Source organism: Diabrotica undecimpunctata, chromosome 8 (assembly GCF_040954645.1).
Source record: "Diabrotica undecimpunctata isolate CICGRU chromosome 8, icDiaUnde3, whole genome shotgun sequence".
NCBI classification, from domain to species: Eukaryota; Metazoa; Arthropoda; class Insecta; order Coleoptera; family Chrysomelidae; genus Diabrotica; species Diabrotica undecimpunctata.
The window spans coordinates 44,901,167-44,921,177 of record NC_092810.1 but is presented as its reverse complement, the minus strand read 5'-3'; the positions used below and the strand labels follow the sequence as shown (position 1 = coordinate 44,921,177).

General features: G+C 32.3%; 2 protein-coding genes across 4 annotated transcripts in view; both read left to right on the top strand.

Annotated features, from left to right (window-relative positions):
• The window catches only part of Cyp4aa1 (Probable cytochrome P450 4aa1), an 81,969-nt gene extending 76,518 nt beyond the window's left edge, over nt 1-5,451 (top strand). For all 3 annotated transcript variants that reach the window (XM_072540170.1, XM_072540169.1, XM_072540168.1), the window contains exons 7-10: nt 326-463; nt 2,255-2,486; nt 3,893-4,072; nt 5,253-5,451. In XM_072540170.1, coding sequence (XP_072396271.1) covers nt 326-463; nt 2,255-2,486; nt 3,893-4,072; nt 5,253-5,416 — 714 coding nt within the window. In that variant the 3' untranslated portion in view covers nt 5,417-5,451. The remainder of the gene's footprint in view (nt 1-325; nt 464-2,254; nt 2,487-3,892; nt 4,073-5,252) is intronic.
• Nucleotides 1-20,011, top strand: part of LOC140448794 (uncharacterized) — an 853,042-nt gene that overhangs the window by 215,744 nt on the left and 617,287 nt on the right. The window lies entirely within an intron of this gene.

The following is a 20,011-nucleotide window of genomic DNA, read 5'->3' as shown; positions in this document are numbered from 1 at the left end:
CCACTTTATCACTTTGTATCTTTCTTAATATCAATGCTTTATTAAAGCAAGTTGGCTTAAATTGTAATATTTTAAACTGTAAAATCTACTGTTTAGTTTTGTACAATTACTTAATGACCACCCTGTATCATTAATAGTCGGGGGTTTTTTCCTTCATTTTCTGGCATAGTTGTCGGCATTTATGTATCTTTTTTACGATTATATGATTATTTGACTGTTCCTTGAGGATAGAAAATATAACAATATAGAATAAGGTAAAAATATATGAGGATAGGTTCAATCGTATTTATTTATGTAACTGTTATTAATTTCTGCAACATTTTAGGTTCTCAACAACAGAAGGCAGGAAATAAAGAAAGGAACCAAAACGTGTTTTCTAGACATGTTCATAGAAATAGCTGATAACAATTCTCAGTTTACCGAAGATGATATCATTAACGAAATTGTTACCTTTATGTTAGCGGTATGTAATTTTTTAATTATGGATCAAAACTATTTTTGCAACCTCTCATTTTCGTATTAGAATATTTTACTTATATCTTTAAGGACTAATTCTTTAATTTATATCCCTAGGACTTCTTTCTCCCTTAAACATGTAATTCTCTAAATGTATCTATTATTTTTTATATATTTTTTTATTTCCTTAGGAAGATATTTCTTTATACTACAATTTTTCCTTTGTTTCTTAGCTATTTATTTTCTTTCCTATTAGTAGTTGTATTATCCTCCTAGCTGATTATGTATTCCTATCACATCCTATTTTGTCGTTATTTTCTTATCCATTTAGTTATTTTCTTATTTACGCCTTGCTTATGAAACGATACGATATTTTATGTACAGCAGATCAAAATGAGAAGGGCATTAGGCGAAGAGACACCGTCTCTCCTAAAGTATTTACCGCATTATTACAGAGTCAACATAAATGGGACATTTCTGAACAAATTAAGGGGTTCTAGACGTCCTTATTGCAGATCGGGTAGATCATTCCAGCTAATTTCTTCAAGACATTCAGAGCTCTTCTAGACGAATTGGCTTTTTCAAAATTTTTCCAAAATACAGTACATGACCAACCTTGTACTGCCCAAAAACATTTCAACTAATGGCCCACGGATTTAACAAATGTATACCTATAAGTATCTGGACCAAGAGATTAAACTAGAAAGAGACAATTAAACAACAGAGTTAAAGAGAAGAATGGGACTAACATGGGCAGCGATTACGGAAAACTGAGGGAAGACAGTAGATCAGATATTCTCTTGTGTTTAAACAGGAAGGTTTTTGATTAGCGTGTACTTCTAGTTCTGACATATGGAGCAGAAACATTGACCCTTACCATTAAAGCAATTAGTAAAATACAAGTGGCAGAGAGAGCAATGGAGAGGTCAATGTTGAATATATCCCTCAGAGACAGAGTTTCAAATCAAATAATTGGGAGAAAAACTGGTGTTAGGGACACAGTTAAAATAACTACAATGCCGAAATGGAACTGGGCAGGACTTGTTGCCAGAATCAGAGATGGAAGATGGATCAAGAAAATTTTGGAATGGAGACTTAGACACGATGATTATCGTAATCAAGGACTTCTTTTAACAAGATGGTCGGATGACATCAAGCTCATACAGCACAACTGGATTCAAGGTACTTAGGATCAGATGCAATGGAATTATGTACGGGAGGCCTATGTTCAGTAATGGACTTAAAACGGCTAATGATGATGATAATTATATTTAAGTAAAGTCCAAAATAAACAATAAAAAAAGGAGACATTACGCTATATATACGGAGCAATTCTCGAAACAGTCAAGAAAATGATGCAATGGTAAAACTTTATAAGAGAATGACTACACTTACCCTCTTATATAGACTATCTAAATAAACATATATAGACGAATTAATCACGGTATTTTACAAAGATACAACATCTTGAGACTCATAATTCAAGGAAAAGTAGAAGGTAGGAGGAGCGTAGGAAGAAGACGCGTTTCCTGGTTGAAGAACCTGAGAGAGTGGTTTGGTTGCAGCTCAAGGCAATTGTTCAGAGCAGCTGCCTCGAAGGTCAGAATAGCCATGATGATTGCCAACCTTCGTCGCGGAGATGGCACTTAAAGAAAAAGAAGAACTCTTACCTACTTGTATCTTTTTCCCAGTATCCCTATATTTCATCTACTCTTTTCATCATTTTGATGTTCTCATTTTGATATTTATTTTTATCTTTATTCATAAATTATCTCATCGATATTAATTTTTTTTGTAGGGACAAGATTCGGTGGGAGCTACGATAGCCTTCGCAATGTTTTATTTGGCTAAACATCCTGAAATTCAAGACAAAGTGTTAAAGGAAATCTCAGGAATAGATGATACTCAGAAAATAACGATCAAAGAATTAAACGAAATGAAATACCTAGAGCAAGTAGTCAAAGAGACGTTAAGAATGACTCCAGCTGTTCCGATCATCACGAGGGTGCTAACAGAAGATGTAACGTTAGGTATGCGTCAAGATTTGCTAGAGTTGTTATGAGCATTAGATTGTAACTTATCTTTGCTAACCCTATTTACCTGTTAGATTTTTATTTTAGATATTCTTCCAACGAACGCTAGTAGCAAAAAGCTGTTGAAACATTGACATCTTAAATTGCTAGCAATAGGCCAAATTTAGACCTTCGTAAATTTAAATAAACTTGTGTATTTTGTCAGACGTGTATGAACTCATCACTTTATAGCCCCCCATAAAATTATTAGACCGTCTGAGATATAGTAACCTGATCACCGGCATCCTTTGGAGATAGGTTAACTCATCACCAGCATTTTTGCCCTAAGGCGCTGGTTTTTAATGCGGAAGGTTGTCTATTACGTGTTACGTTTATGAGGTAATTTATTAAATTCAGAAATTATTTTAAGCAAATTATTGCTTTAAAATAGATATTAATATCGGTTTTCTTACGGTTAGGCCTATTAGACGTATCTGCCAATCTAAAAGGTTTTGAGATCTGAAAATTCAGTTGCATAGGTTTTAGATAGTGAACTTTATAATAAAAATATTTATGAGCATGTGCTGTTTCCGTTTATATCGGAAATAGTCCCCTACTTATTAACTAATTAGAAATCTATTTATTATGGCAGAATGAATCAAAATTCCGAAACATGTGCGACAGATGTTATGTATCTATAAAAAAAAAGTGAAATATGAAATAAAAAAACACTGGATATTGGTTAAATATTATATACAACTTTCCACTAGAAAAGACATACTAACATAAATGAATTTTCAATAAAATCATTCCTTTATATGGATGAACGATATTTATAAAAATGTGCCACTTTTACAGAATTGAAATGACATGAGAGACCAGAGCTGCCTACTAAAATATACTTTGTCGACTGAAGTAAGGCATAAAAATTTATATATGTTTTATCTCATAGAACATAATGGAGTTTGAATACAGGGAATTAAAATATTAAGTGAAAATTAAAATTGAAATTTTGATTAAATAGAAAGTTGAATGAAGAGTCGAGTTCTTTACAATACACTAATACCACTCGCGTACATACCTATTGTATTTGGTTACTTGTCGGGTTGGAGTCGGATACCAACATCTGGTATTATTAAACTACCCATTAAAATTTCTTGGATTTATTTTCTGAATAATTTTATTTTCATAATCAGATTTTGTAGAAGATGTACTATATGTCAAATATTGTAAAATACGCAACAAATCTGCAATGGTCGGCCTCTAATTGTGATATTAAATAAGAGTCCTAAATATTTTTGTTATTATATAGTAACTTTAATAAAGTAACAACAGTAAAAAAATATAGAACATAACACTCTTAGTATGATCTGACTCGTCGTCTTGTGAAAAATAACCTTAATATAACATATATTTATTTTCAGATGAAACAGTATTCCCATGCGGTACAATTATTTTTATTTCACCGTTTATGACGCAGAGGCTGCCTCACGTCTTTCCCGATCCAACCAGATTTGATCCGGATCGATTTGAAGAATCAAATCTGGAAAATATACACCCGTACGCGTTTTTACCTTTTAGTCTTGGACCAAGAAACTGCATAGGTAAGTTTTTAAACTATTTTAAAGTATATGTTTTTTGGAACAAAAAGGATAAAATGAAAAGTATTTAAAGGCCTCCTCGAGAAAGGAAACACCAATAATCAGTACCACTGTTGCGAAATAAAATGGCTTGGAATAAAAAAACCATCGAGGAATTTAAAATTTGGGTTTTTTATTTCTTAAATATTATGTGAAAATATAGTTGTAAAAGTGTGCAAAACACAAAAAAATAAAATTGTAAAAAAAACTTGCACTTGCCGTCTAAACTAAATCTAAATCTTGAGCGTTTTAGCTCTAAGGATGGGTAAAACACAAACTGTTATATCTGAAGAGCAGTAAAAATAAACACCACACACGTATATTTAAAATCATAAAATCAGTAAATATATATAAAAAAAACGTTTCGTTATTCACTATCGCTCTGATCAAGCTGTTTCTTTTTCTTTAAGTACCATCTTTATACAAGAGCCAAAAGAAAAAGCACTTAGATAGTAGTGTATACAAACTTAAATGTAGCGACTGCTAAAAAGTTACATCGGTCAAACAAGTAGAACTTAACAAACGTATATCAGAGCACAAAAGAGCTTTCAATAATAAAAAAACAGATTCTACGTAAGCACTTCATCTTAAAGACCATTATCATTCTTTTAATGAGAAATTTCAAATTCATCAGATTCAAAATAAAGGCCTTAAGCTATGTTTATTAGAATCTATGAAAACTAACGAATTAAAAATATAGACAATTCTAAATGAGAAACTTGAGACAAGGAGTTCTCCCCTCCTCCACTTACTCAGTTGAAGACTAGAAAGTGTAAACGCATACCAAAAAAAAATCACTTGACAAAGGCACTCTGCCGAAACCGCTGTATTGATAATAAATTATAATAAATGTTGTGAAAGTGTTGAAAACAAAAGTTCTCAGTGTCTTATTGTTGTATTGTTAGAATTTAACATTAATTTTCTTTTCAATGTTTATCACTTTTTCGTCAAATTGGTTCATTCTAATAAACTTTATCCTCAGTGATTACCAATCATTTGGAAAATTTTGACATATCATGTCAAATTCTTCTTTTTTTATATTAAAACATAAGGCAAATATTTAAGAATAACATTGCCTATATTTTCTTTTATATTTATCTACACTATTTGATATGCATTACTTCAGCTGCTTTCTTCCTTTCAGGTTACAAATTTGCAATGATAGAGGTCAAGACTGTACTATTTTACGTATTAAAGAAATTCCAATTATCAGTAGCTAAAGGCAAGGAGGAACTCAGCCTGTCCTACAGGGCGACTATAAGGGCAAGTGGTGGCATTTGGGTAAATTTAAAACATAGGAAAAGTTAGTGCATTAGAATTAGTTTACCAATAAAAAATATATAAAAAAATTGCAGTTATTATTTTTGACACGTTAACCCTTATCCCTTAACCGAAACGCCAGTTCTTTTATAATAAACCGATAAAAAATATTAATTGAAGTTTATGCATTAATAAATGAATTTGTTTAGAAGTATGTTTCCGTTAACATAGTCATAAGTCATTCAAAATATTTATTATCATTTTTGAAATTATTGCGCAGGATAAATTTTGTTACTTTGTGGCAACACGGGTCCGTCGGACCCTATTTGTTTTTATAACTAAGGTCTAATCCAATATTACAATCTTGGAAAGAGATCTTTACAATAGGTTTTATATCTATTCTAAATGAATTTTAAAACTCATAATAATTTATGGAATGCAATAATAGAGATTAGGTGTACATATTTTAAAATGAATAATGCATCTGCTGTCAGTCATTTGTCATCAGTCATATTGAATTTTAGTGTAAGCAGAAAATGCAAAAAAAATTATCCGAAAACCATTTTCAACTGCCGAACGGTAAGAGATTGCCAATCATTAATGAGACTTCGATAATGAGGAATCTTCTGAAGTAGGTGGCTTGATAGTGACTCTGAAAATGAAGATCTTTCGCAAGCAAGTGAATAGGATGATCAGCAAGTAGTATTGAATGATCTTGAAGAAGAATGTGTAGCTACAAGTTCCCAGATTTTAGATTGTGTAGTTTTCAAAACTAACGATGGAATTAACTGGAAGTGTCAGCACTACCGACAGGACGCAACCGAACCTGAAACATAAACAAAAACAAAATCCACTGTTTCCTACGTTCCGAAAAAACAAAGAAGTGTGCTAGTCCTGTCTACCATGCATCACAATGCTGATTGTAGAGATGATGTTTATATAAAAAAAACAGTAATAATACTCTTATTATATAATAGTAAAAAATATGGTGTCAATACGCTAGATCAAATGGTTTATAAGTATATGTGCAAAAGATGGGCTAACCTCTGGCCTTTTGCATTTTTTATGAATATTTTAGACGTGACTGGGATAGCCTTATTAATTACTTGGACAAATTTATATTCAAAATGTAAGGAAAACAAGAAAAAAGCGAAGATTGTTTTTACAACGGCAGTATAACAGTTAGTGTTACCTCAAATTTTGAGAAGAAAACCAAGAGAACTACATCGGAGAACAAAACCGGAAGGATATACTTAAGAAGACCACCACATCAATAAATTTCCACTAATTGATTAAATTAGCTTTTCCTAGGAGAGAAATTTCTTACTAAGAGTATTTTACCTACTTAATTTAATGGTAAGAAACTGAAAACTTTGAATTCATCATACGAGGTGGAAATAAAAATTAAGTATAACCAAACGGTATAACCTATTTTTAATTAACAATAGTAATCACTAAAGAACCAATAATCTGTAATCAAGTAAACTGGAAGTCGATGAAGTATGCATTGAACAAGTAATGGAGATAAAAAACATTCTCCATCTATTGAGATGTTGAAAAATAAGTAAGAAATTAAGTAAAAGAACAAACAGATTATCCGGATACATTAATAACTCTATATAGAGTAACCGCTAAAAAATAAGAAGAAATGGTGCAGATATGGGAACGAAAAGTACTAAGGAAAATATTTGGAGGAAAAATGGAGAAAGGCGTTTGGATAAGAAGAACAAATGAAGATCTGGGAGAGTTATATGGGGAGCCCAGTATACTAGGAGTAATAAGTATTCATCGACTAAGATGGCTAGTACACACAGAGAGGATACAAGAAGATAGGCTACCGAAAACGCTACTGTCAAGTATAATAGGAGGACGTCAGAGAAGAGGTCGACTAGAAGCCATGCTCCTATTGGGCTCGATGCGCAAATTATTATTGTTAATAACTGTATATGTGTATAAAGACGAAGAAAAAAAAACGGGTGTGGCAGTCCAGTGGGACCTGCCGGTGAAAGTTACACTTCTATACACGCATTCGCCGTTACAAATTTATTTGGGAGTCAATCTGCACAATCATTACATATGTAATTGTATAGGTAAGACATAGCAGAAAGAGAAACAGAATTAATAACAACTTACTAACAATGAAGGATTGAATCAATATTTTGATGAAAATGTATATTTTTATTTTCATATATGTATGAAAGGAGTTGAATGCAAAATTTTTTTACACATACTCTGCAGTAAAATTCATTGTTTATTTTGTTAATAATATAATAATACAATACAAATTAAACTGCAATATTCATAAGTATTTAAAAATGACAATAATATACATAAAAAATACACTACAATACAGTGCAACATAATTCCATATATAATAATACAATACAAATTAAAATGCAATATCCATAAGTATCTAAAAATGACAATAATGTAATAACATTAATAAAAAAGTCTTCCCCGACTGGGAATCGAACCCCGGTCTCCCACGTGACGGGCGGGGATACTGACTACTACACTACCGAGGACATAACACAAATGTATTTCAAAATTGACAGTCCTGGATCATACAGTGATTTATTGAGATTATTATTTTGAAATACAAAAGAATAATATAATTATGAACATTTAATTAATAATACAAAACATATCACATAAATAATAATATTAATAAATATTTTATTATATGTCTATATATCTTTATATAATATGTACAATATTAAATTATATATACAAAAGGAATATTTTTATATTCGAGAGAGTAAGAGAGAGAAAATATATCTTCTGTCTCTCTCTTACTCATTATCTTACATATGTAATGGTTTCACAGATTCACTCCCATACAAATTTCCAACGTGGAGCGCGCGTATAGAGGTATAACTTCAAAAAGGGTACTTTTTAAACTATTAGTGAATCGATCTTACTGCCACTTACTTCTCGTTTTATATATTTGAGCGATACATTTCCCTTTAGAAGTTACAAGCAGCTACAGTTTATTGAAAATACTGGTAGAAAAAAATTACTATGTAAGTCAACTACATACGAAGTTATTGCAGTTCCCAGACTTGTGTAAAATGTAAAAACGCCTCAGCGCCGGTAAAAATAAAATAACACACCAAAGCCATAAGTTGCTAGCCAGGATCGATCATAAAGTTCCGCAAGTGACAGGTCCATGTTCTCAACACAATTATTATTCTTTTCAGGGCCCCTCGCGTAGGACGAACGGCAGGAGGGTGTAAAGGATGATCTCCCGAGCGACGACGAATTTATTAAACACCCTGTGCACGTCCGAGGTCTGACACTCTGGCTAAATCCCTACCATCATTTATTAAAAGTCCTAAACAAACCGTCGTTACGTTGGCGAAGAGTCCCTGCTGACGGATTTCTTATTTTTATGTGTTATTTGGCGAAAATAAACGATTTGTTTAGTTTCTACGTGAGCAACAAATTTGTTTGATTAAACTTTACAAACAATAGAATAGGTTGATCTGGCATCAGCGAAAAATAAAGTACAACATGAAGATTCTAGAATTCTATTAGGTTTTCACCTTTCTCTTCTCATTGATTGATACGAGAATCTCGTATAATAGAATATATATTTTACTGAAAATAATTGATGATCTTTAGTCACTTTCAGAGGATAATATAGGGATATAGGTTTAGTAATCATATTACTTTTAAAATACTTTTAAAATTAAATAAAGTAATTTTATTATTTATTTTATTATTTATATTTTAAACAAATTATATTGTATTATATTGTATTAAAATATTTCGATAAATTATTATATTTGCTCCTAACTTCACCTGTTAACGTATTAACAAAGCACACGTTGTTTACTTCTGATATACTTGTCACATTCTGACAAAATATTTATTATTATTTAAATATAAATAAGTATCATTTAATTACTTTATAAACTAAATAAGATGTTTAAAAATAATAATTATATTTCTATAAAATGATTTTAAAACAAAGAAGTGTCATAAAAATTTAATAGCACGATTCAATATTGTTATCATCGATATATTAATATACCAAGAATAGAGCCTATGAATAAATGAAGGGGTAAGAACCAAAAGGATCTAAGTGCCGTTATGTTCGTTTGGAGATATTCAATGTTAAAGTTAATTGCTTATTGTAAAATCTGTAAAGACGTTTCGTATATGGTTTTTAAGGAAAAAAGCGCATAATATATTTAAGTGTTTAATTAAGATTCACAAATGTTACATGCTTGATTAACAAAAAAAAGTCACTCTTTGGTTCTAATCTTTTCTAGATTTTTTTTAGAAAACGATGATTTTCCTAATAAGAAAACTTTATTGCAATAGTAAACATAAAAAAATATTAATTGTCATAGTCAGAATAGATGTCAAGATCATTATTTTCTTCTTGGACATTTTCTTCCGTTTGAGTTTCCGTCGTTGGCTTACTTTTTGTTGAATTTTTATTCTTTTTGGGTTGGTGGGCCATATTTTGGTAAAAGGTATGATAAACTGGGGGAATAAAAGGCAACAGCTGAATAAGATTTTTCCACTTAGCATATGGAATTTCCAAAACGGCTCTATACAGGGGTTGGTTTAAATTTTCCACAGATAAATTTGGTCTACCTACGTTAAGTAATGAACACCTTTCAGATTGGAAAGCAAGGTCATTATTTGGATGCCTCGTTGTATGGAACACAAGGAATAAAAAGTGTTCGTGTCTGTACTCAAACCATACGATTTCTCGCCATTTTATTGGTCGCTTTTCCATGTCTTTTTTTGGATCACACATGATCCTATGAAGGTAGTCAAAGTCGAGAAAGTCATTTTGTTCCATGGTATATACTTGAAACTTTTTGGAACTTTTTGTTATTAAATCTGTCCAATGTTCTGGCATAAAAATGTTTAAGGATAGCTTTCTTCTTTTCTCGATTCTAGCAAAAGAACGGTCGCATTCCATATACGAATGTCCTGGCTCAAAAAATTTATGTTCTATTATTTTCAAAGTAGTACTTTGAACCAAAAACATAAGCAATTTAGCAATGTTCGTATTTTTATTTTGGCCACCACATTGGTCACTGTAGCAAATCTTTTATGTACTGCAAAAAAATATTAATTAATAATAAACAATGACTAAGTAAGGTATAGCTTTACCTTAATAAGACATGATCCAATTTCTTGGGATCCTCGTTGGCCAATGGTCTCATTCCAGACGTATATAAAGGATATTCCACTAATAAGATCATGGACACAGACGTTATACGTCCATAACTGACGTAGATAGTAAACTTTATTTGTTGAAAGTAGCGGTGTTGGAAGAGTTTTCTGTAGATCAAAACACACTACACGAACTTTTTCTGGATTTGCCCTTCCATGTTCTATGTCTAATTTCTTGCCATTTGTTACACTTTCTACCTTCCTTTGATGGAGTTCTAATTCGGCTTTGCATTTAGCCAACACTTCCAAATCGACAGAATTTTGTATTATAGTATTCAATCCGTCACATGTATAGCACGTATCAGAATGGGGCTTGTGGAATTTTAGATTAAACTCTACACAGAAAATTTTTCTGTAATATGATTTTTTAACAGGAATTCTATTTGTTTCTTTGCACCACTCTATATACATTAAGTGCATTTTTTTTATATTGAAATCCTCTGGAAGGTAACTTGAATTATTGTTCTGAGTCCGCGAATAATGGCTCTTATAGCGGGGAAACATTTTTATGTGACTTATGATATCATTGCGAATATTTGGGACAATTTTATTCGAAGGAGTGTGAGATCCTCGTTTGTCAGGTTCAGTAATACCTTCAGAAGTTTTTTTTTGGCAAACAATTCGGAGTCTTCTGTTGGATATGTCGAATGTACGAAGAAAATACTCCTTGCACACTCTAAAATTCATAAGACGTAATATTGTGGCAAAATTTTTATGCGAAACTGCCCCACGATTAGGCGCTTTATATCCGTTTTACTTATACAATATGCTAAATACTGCGTTTGCAAATCATACGTTTGTATTTCATAAAACTTAGTGAAGAGATTTATTCTCTGTTGTTCAGATATTTTGTCACACTCATATCTGCAACGATGGTCATATGGTTTTAACACCTTCTTCGTAATCTTTTTTCCTTTACTAGTCACATACTCATTGCCACTTATTCTAGCCCGCTTTCTTTGCTGCTTCTTTCATTTACCCATATCCTTATTCCTTTTTCTGGTATTTTTTGGGGTAACTGTAATAAATGGCAAGCATTATTATTACTGTTTGTCAGCACTATCAAAATAACATACCATGAATACCACTAGTAGAAGGTCTATTCTCTGTCCCACTAATTTCCGATTCAACATATTCTATAGATTCATCAAAATCCTCGGATGGGTAGTATTCACTATCCTCGTCTGCTTCGAAGGGGTCGTGTTCACTATCATCCGAATCTAAGCTATAGCTTCTTCTTCTTAAAGTGCCTATCCGTTCCGGATGTCGGCGATCATCACGGCTATCTTTACTTTATTTATTGCAGCGCGAAACAGTTCAGTGGTAGTCGTGTTATACCACTTTCGTAAATTTTGAAGCCAGGAAATGCGTCTTCTTCCCGGTCCTCTCTTACCATTTACTTTCCCTTGGAGAATCAGCTGGAGAAGGCAGTAACGTTCTAGATTTCTCATTACATGTCCTAGATATTCCTTTTTGTCCTAAACTTTTTAGTTTTGACGGTCATGAGAATTTCACATTCTTTCCCCATTCTACGCAGGACCTCCACATTAGTAACTCTGTCAACTCAGGATATACGTAAAATGCTCCTATAACACCACATTTCGAAAGCTTCGAGCCGATTCATAGATGCAACAGTCAGTGTCCATGCTTCCATTCCGTAGAGCAGAACTGTGAATATGTAGCAGTTCAATAGACGGCATTTTGTTTTTAATGATATGTCTCGACTGTTGAAAATGGTTCTCATTCTATAAGCTATAGCTTACTCCCCCTAAAAATATTTTAGGTTAGGTTTAATTTGAATTTAAAAAATCCTATAAATATAAATTATTTAATAAAATATCTATATTCTTTAAAATTCTAAATTTACCTGATGCAATTCTCTTTTCTGTAGTCATGTTCAAACACTATAAACTTAATATTTCACTTTGAAAACTACACTAAACTTGCAAGACACAACGTGGATAATAATCAATAACTGATAATAAATTAGCGGCATAATGGTCTAAGAGCGATTGGACCTCTTTGCCACTAATGAAAACAGGACATCTGTAAACCTAATTATTCCCCTTACCGAGAGATGGAGCAAAACGTTTAAAAATCAATTGGATCGTTTTGCCAGTAAGTAATGTAGTTTTAACTTTAGATATTTGCACTTAACTCATTTTTTTTTAAAATGTCACTTAGACCCTTTTGGTTCTTACCCCTTCAAATACTTTGGTACTTATATGTACAATAATTATTTATTTTCGTTGTTATTTACGTTTGAATAAAAGATATAATGACATTTAACATAAGAAAATAAACAAATTATTATTTTTTTATAGCATAAAAACATATATACATTTTACAGGCACTTAGTTGCACATCGCACACTACTGTTGTGACTGGATGCAAAATGTAATGTGACGTCACTTCCGTCGTCTATCAGCTACATGTAAAAATATCAAAATTTTCCATCCTTAGTATATTATATTGATGATTGTTACTAATTGGATGACGAATCGAATCTTTCATTGATAGATATTCTTTTAATTTTTTACTTTTCATTAAATATCTGTATTTTGTTAAATTAAATGTCTGTATTTTGTTACTTATTTTTTATGCAGTTTTTAATTTAAACCTACTTAGAATGAATATATTATGACTAGAAACGATTGATCGAGACGAGAATAGTGAATCGATGTAAAGAACTGCTATTTTGTGACGCTACCCGTGACGCCTTCTCATTGTGGCGCTAGTTTCATGACGCTTATCTTAGCATTTTACTATAGAGAAAAAAGTAATACAACGGCCGCATAGAAACTTCGCTTCAAAAAATTAATCCTTCTATGACCAATAGGAACCAAGACCATTCTTTTTCTTAAAATCATACTGCCATTGTTTATTAACATTAAGAGCTGAAAATTGAACAGATTATAAACGAAAATCTATTTTTAATGATCCATTGTATAGATGTACTATACCTAGAACGAGTAAAAGAGTAAAAAAATGGAATTTCAAATTGGAGCATGCTGAAAAAATTTGCAATATCTCGGTTTTTATGACACTCAGAAGCTTGATTCATTTTAAATTGCGGTAGCTCAATAAAATAATAACAGTTGGTTAGATTTTTCCCTACAAAAGTTAATTTAAGTTATAAAAGACATATTTAAATTTTATTGATGAATGTATATTTTTTATATAAATATATAATAATAGATAATTATCATTAATTCTTCTTTAGTAACATAAATCATAAAAAACATGCTACCTATTTAAAAAAAAAATGACAGAAATGACTCTAATCATTACAGAGCGATAATGCTTTTAAGAATTGCAATAAAGGTATATAAAAAGATAGCAAACAAGCGAAAAAAGCTAAAAATTGACACATGAGAAGAATCTCAGAAGCATTTTAAAAATCACTGTAACAGTTTCTCCTTTGTTTTCGTAATTTTACATTTAAATATGTCTGTATGTTTTTGCTTCTGGGTTAATTTGACAAAGAAGTATTAAATTGAAAAACAAAGAACTGAAAATACGAAGCACCAGCGGCTGAAACAAATTAACAAATCTACCGTCGATCGGAAGAGGTGTATGACAGAATTCAATCATGCTAATCTACCAAGCTAATCCGATCCTTTTATCACATTCCACCGTGTCACGCTAATTCATACATTTCCATAATGAAATAAAAAGTGTAATGGTTGTTAATTATTCCAAATAATCCCGCCCTTCTCTCATAAAATCGGATAAACACAGAATCCCCACAACGAACGAAATCATTTATTACGTAATATTTAACAGAGGAGTGAGCGTGCATCCGACAGAAATTGCTGGCTGTCGTCTGTCACAAAAAAGCTGGAAAAAATCGGTTGTCGTTTGTTTAGAAACGGTATTTATATATGTCCAGCTAATAAGTGCCAGTGTGTATTTATTCGCTGTATTATTGTGAGGGGCGATAACATAACACAATATTGTGCATATTCACTTTATTGTTTACTATTGTTTCTGTTGAATATTCCAGTAATGGATCAAGCAATTTTGACACTGAAGTATTGACACATTTTTATTGATAGTCTCCTTTTTAACTTCAGGATTTGGGCATATACTCAGTCGCCAGATACGAAAATACCACTAAACATCTAAACATAATACGAACAACTAAATTTTACTGAGGATGTTAATATTAAGACTCCAAAAAGACGTAAAAAGTTTGCCACTCCTACGCACTGGATTCCTCCTAAAACCAGGGAATGGAAAACATCGATTTATCAAGAATCTGTACGCCGCACAAAAATATTTATTAGCACTTTTTACGTAGAATGAACCGTTCTCTCACAAACAACGCTTGAAACGACCGGCAATTTTGAATGTCATTTACGAGCTCGAAAACAATTTAAGACGGTAAAAATGCGATATATTTTAAAATTTACCAGAAATACTTCAACGAAAACGATATTGGGTGAAAGTAGTTGAACTTGTGTAGTTTTAAAACACTTACTTGTGTAATCGAAAGGCAGATTTAAATGTTTGAAGTTGTTTGTAATGTAAAATTTTAAATTCAGCGTTTTTTAGGCATACTTCAAATGTCTCATATTTGTTGCAAAAAACTCAAAACCGAAATTTTATGCTATAGGTTTTGAAGATTAGGCCCTAATAATAAAAAATCTATAGTGACTGGTACAACAGGTAACAAAAGACGTGTTATATTTTATCGATTTCATGAGAATCGTAAAAATGGCAAAAATCAGGCAACGTTTATTTATTTAATACCTTTATAGAAACTGACTTCATTTGTGACAAAATGCAAAAACTGTATACAAAAGATACAGTCTCTACTTTTAAAAGGCATTTTAATTTTTGTCGATAGGGCACTCTGATTAGAATATATCGAATTTTTACCGTCGAGCTAGTACAAATTTTATTTAAAATTGATTTCGCGCGCGTAACTGATATTCAAAATCGCCGGTCGCTTCAAGCGTTGTTTTTGAGATTTCTGAACGGTTAATTCTACGCGAAAAGTACCAATACACATTATTGTTCAAATTTTTTTCAGCTTTACTGTTAACTTAAAACATTTTTTCTGCGGCAAGCAGATTATTGGTAAACCGACTTTTTCCGTTATTCCCCAATAAGATAAGGGTTTTAGGGAGATGTCAGGGGGTAGAAGTAGTAAAATTTTTTGTATATTTTTTGGAGTCCCAAAAATTGACATTCTAAGCAAAATTCAGCTTGTTCGTATGATTTTTAGAGGTTCAATGATATTTTTGACTGTGACGACTGTAGTAAAAGAAAAGGCTATGGATATAATTGTCATCAATTTCTACTTTCATCTCTCCACATTTTTTGTTCGTTTTATCGTGGTTCATCTATATAAAGTTTAAATAAAGTTGGTGACAGGCAGTATCCTTGTCGAAGTACCTTATCCACTTTAAACGGTTCTGGATAGTTTTATCCGACTTTTATTCTACGTGCATTGTCTTGGTAAACTAATTTTATGGTAAAAATAAAAACAAATAATATAAAACCCAACGAAAAAAGCTAAAACAAGTAATAAAATAACTTCTTCTTCTTAGAGTGCCATATCCCTACGGAACGTCGGCGACTGCCATGCTTATAATATTTTTATACTGATCTCGGTCTTGCGCTACGTGTAGCAATTGGTCCGCTGTCAAACCTGTCCACTGCCGCAAATTCCTCAACCAAGAGAGTTTCTTCCGTCCTATCCATTTCTTTACTTCGATTTTACCGTTGAGAATTAGCCGAAGAAACTCATATCTTGGTCCTCTGATTATATGTCCAAGATATTCTAGTTTACGCCTCTTAATAATATTTAATAGAGTTCGTTGATGTCCCATTCTTCGAAGAACTTTTTCGTTTCTGGTTCTGCTAGTCCATGGAATTTTTAGTATCCTTCGATACAACCACATCTCAAACGCCTCGATTTTATTCATGATATCGGCGTTTAAAGTCCAAGTTTCGTAAACTTTTCACGGATTTCCAAATTTAACGAGTTATTGGATAATAGAGGCTTGAATTTTTGAAATGAGTTTCTTGCCTGTTCAATTCTGCATCGAATTTCGAAGAATGGATCTAGATTTTGGGTAATCCAACATCCAAGGTATTTGAATCTCTGAACTCTCTGCAGCGGTTGTTGGTTTAATAGCAGTTGGGTTGCGCCGATATCCACTTTACTGGTCACCATATATTTAGTTTCATCGATATTTATCGACAGTCCCCAATTTGTGCATTCCATGTCAACTCCTGCAGATCGTCGATGTTTTCAGCTAGAATCAGTATATGGTTAATTATTTCTCCTCCTATGATAATTCCTTTTTGATCTTTTAAAGCTTCCCTAAATAGATTCTCAGAATACACGTTAAAGAGGGTGGGAGATAGTATACAGCCTTGTCTTACGCCTCGTTCAATACTGATTGGCTTTGATTCTCTGTTGTTGGTATTAATAATGGCTGTTTGGTTCCAGTAAAGTTTGGCAATAAGTTTGATGTCTTTCTCATCTAGTGGATGCTCTGCAAGGCGGTAATTAGTCTGGTATGCTGAACGTGATCAAATGCCTTTTCAAAATCAATGAAGCACATATATACGAGTTTTCTTACCTCCCAACATCGTTGAAGGAGTGTTTTAGAAAATAGTGCTTCTCTAGTTCCAAGGCATCTCCGGAACCCGAACTGCTCTTGACTAATTATTTCTTCGCACTTGTTGTTAATTCGATTTAGGAGAATATGCAACAGTATTTTAACAGCATGGTTCATTAAACTAATGAGTCTACAGTCGCTACATTTCTTAACGTTTGGTTTCTTAGGTAGAGGAATAAAGATCGATTTTAACCAGTCCGATGGAATTTCACTGGTATCATATATTTGATTGAAAAGTACAGTGAGTTCTTTTATATTGTCATTTGAGAGTAATTTTAGCCATTCGCTGTATATTTGATCTGGTCCACTGGCTTTGTTGTTTTTGGCTTGGTGTATGGCTTTTTCCACTTCTGTTTTTAAGATTGATGGTCCTGTATTTGCACTTAAGTTAGGTAGTGATCCTCGATCATCCTTAAAAAATGCTTTAATGTAGTTTTCCCATTCCTCCATTACTTCGTTTTCTAGGGATAGTGCATGACCTTCATTATTCGTTAATGCTATGGGTGTATTTCTTTTGTGTACTGTAACTTCTTTTATTTTCTTATGTGTGTTAAATTCGTCATGTTTTCGTTGCAATTCTTCTAGTTCCTCACATTTTGCTTGCATCCATAACTCTTTGGCTTCCCTGATTTTTCTTCGAATCACATTATGCTTTCGTTTATACTCTGAGTTATTTCTATTTTTAAGCTGTCTTCTTTCGTCCATTATTTCGATTATTTCATCTGTCATCCATGCTTGCTTTTTATAATGGGTGACAGGTCCACTTTGCGTTGCTGTATTGATGATACCATTCTTTATGTTATCCCATCTTTCTTCGACTGTTGGTACATTGTATACTTGTGTGATGTTGTCTCGAATTTTTTCGTTCATTGTCTGTTCAAAGTAATGTTTAAATTCTTCTTCTTTTAGTTTTTGTCTATCGTATTTCTTTGTAATGGAAGGCTTTTTGATTGTCTTTAATTTTAGGTTGATTCTAGATGCCAGTAAATTGTGGTCGGTGGCTGCGTCGGCACTTGGCTATGTCTTAGTACATTTACATGAGTTTCGAACTCTATTGTTAATCATGATATAATCTATTTGGTTACGCATTACACTACCATGGCCATCTCTCGGTGATATCCATGTATAGAGACGTCTTTTTGGTTGTTTAAAACATGTGTTGGTGATAACAAAGTTTTCCTCTTGGCAGAACTCTACCAATCTATCACCTCTTTCGTTTCTTTCCCCAAGACCGAATCCTCGAGTAACTCCGGGAGTTATGTCTTCTCCTACTTTAGCGTTGAAGTCTCCCATTATTACACAAATTTCGTGTTTTTTTGTGTTATTTAGTGCTTGCTTTAATACATGGTAAAATTCATTAATTTCGTTGTCTGTACTGTTACTTGTAGGAGGGTATACTTGTATTAAGTTTATATTAATCTTACTTTTAATAGTTATCATCGTTATCATCAATAAAATAACTAGAAAACAATAAACGTACAGGATAAGGCAAACAATACGTCATAGAGAAAAGAAAAGCTAGAGCTAATTTTAAAAAAAATGTTGGGGCACGGTGGCAGATGCTAAAAAAAGAATGGCCTTAACATTATCACAGGTGGGATGAAAACAGAATAAAAGAAAATCAAGAAAAGATGGATATACATAGTCTAGTCCAATTTGCAGACAAATTGGTGGAAAGATAAACAACTTCTAATAACGTTCTAAAATATTTACACGAAGTAACACTGAATAACAGCAATTAAATGTTTGTACCAAAAACACTGATTATCACCATATAAGTTTCAACAATTCACGAATGTATTCATTTCAGGGACTCCATAGTCCATCACTGAACAGCGAGGTCCATTGGGTAATACTTTACAATAACATCGATACCTGCTTTACTGTAAAATCAGCAATGTTTCAAGTGCGATGAATAATACATACGGATTTATTTTAGCAAATTGAAATGTTTTCCAATTTTATGATTTATAAATTTTCGGTTTTAGAACGTAAAAGGTTGATATTTGATACACAATACAAAAAAGAGTAGAATAAATGTAATTCAGCGAAATTTGACAGAATTTATCATTTTTTCTCTATAGACTTAATATTTCAGGGCACTTGCCTGCATCTGACCACCTGTGTAAACATCACATGTGCAAAATCATGTTTTTATTTGTCTAGAGTTGTTATTTTAGACCACCCGTGCAAACATCTGAAACTAGTAATCAGGTTTTTTTTGTTTACACTTGTTTGCACGTGGGAAATGTGTAGTTAGATTATTGTAATAACTTGAGTTGTTTTTCAAGCTAACATTAATTAAAAAAAAAGATAACTTCACAAAATCAGATGTGCTTAAATAAAATAACATGTAGGAGTCTACCGGCCTGCTTGTTCACCCGATTTGAATCCTAGAGATGATTTTTATTGAGATACTTAAAAAGTAGTAAAACTAAATCAGCAATTATTGCAGAGCTGAGGAAAGTAATTATTTATGAAACCATCAATTTCTAGAGAAACATAGAGAAATGTAATAGACCCATTCTACCAATGAAGTAAACTTTTATTTATTATGTTCAAATTTAGTTGCACCTAGTTTGAATAAAAAAAAATATTGACACGATTAGGCGTTTCTAGGCTTTTATTTTATCTTTTTAAGATTTTCCTGAATAAATCTAAAGTATTGTATACAGTTGAACTGGTATTAAGCTGACACCTGCCACGTGGGGTACTACCAGCATCCCATAACGCATTTTCATAAATAATTTCGTATTTCAAGTTTGGCAACACTGCTGTGCGTCATAACTTTATACAGCATATATCT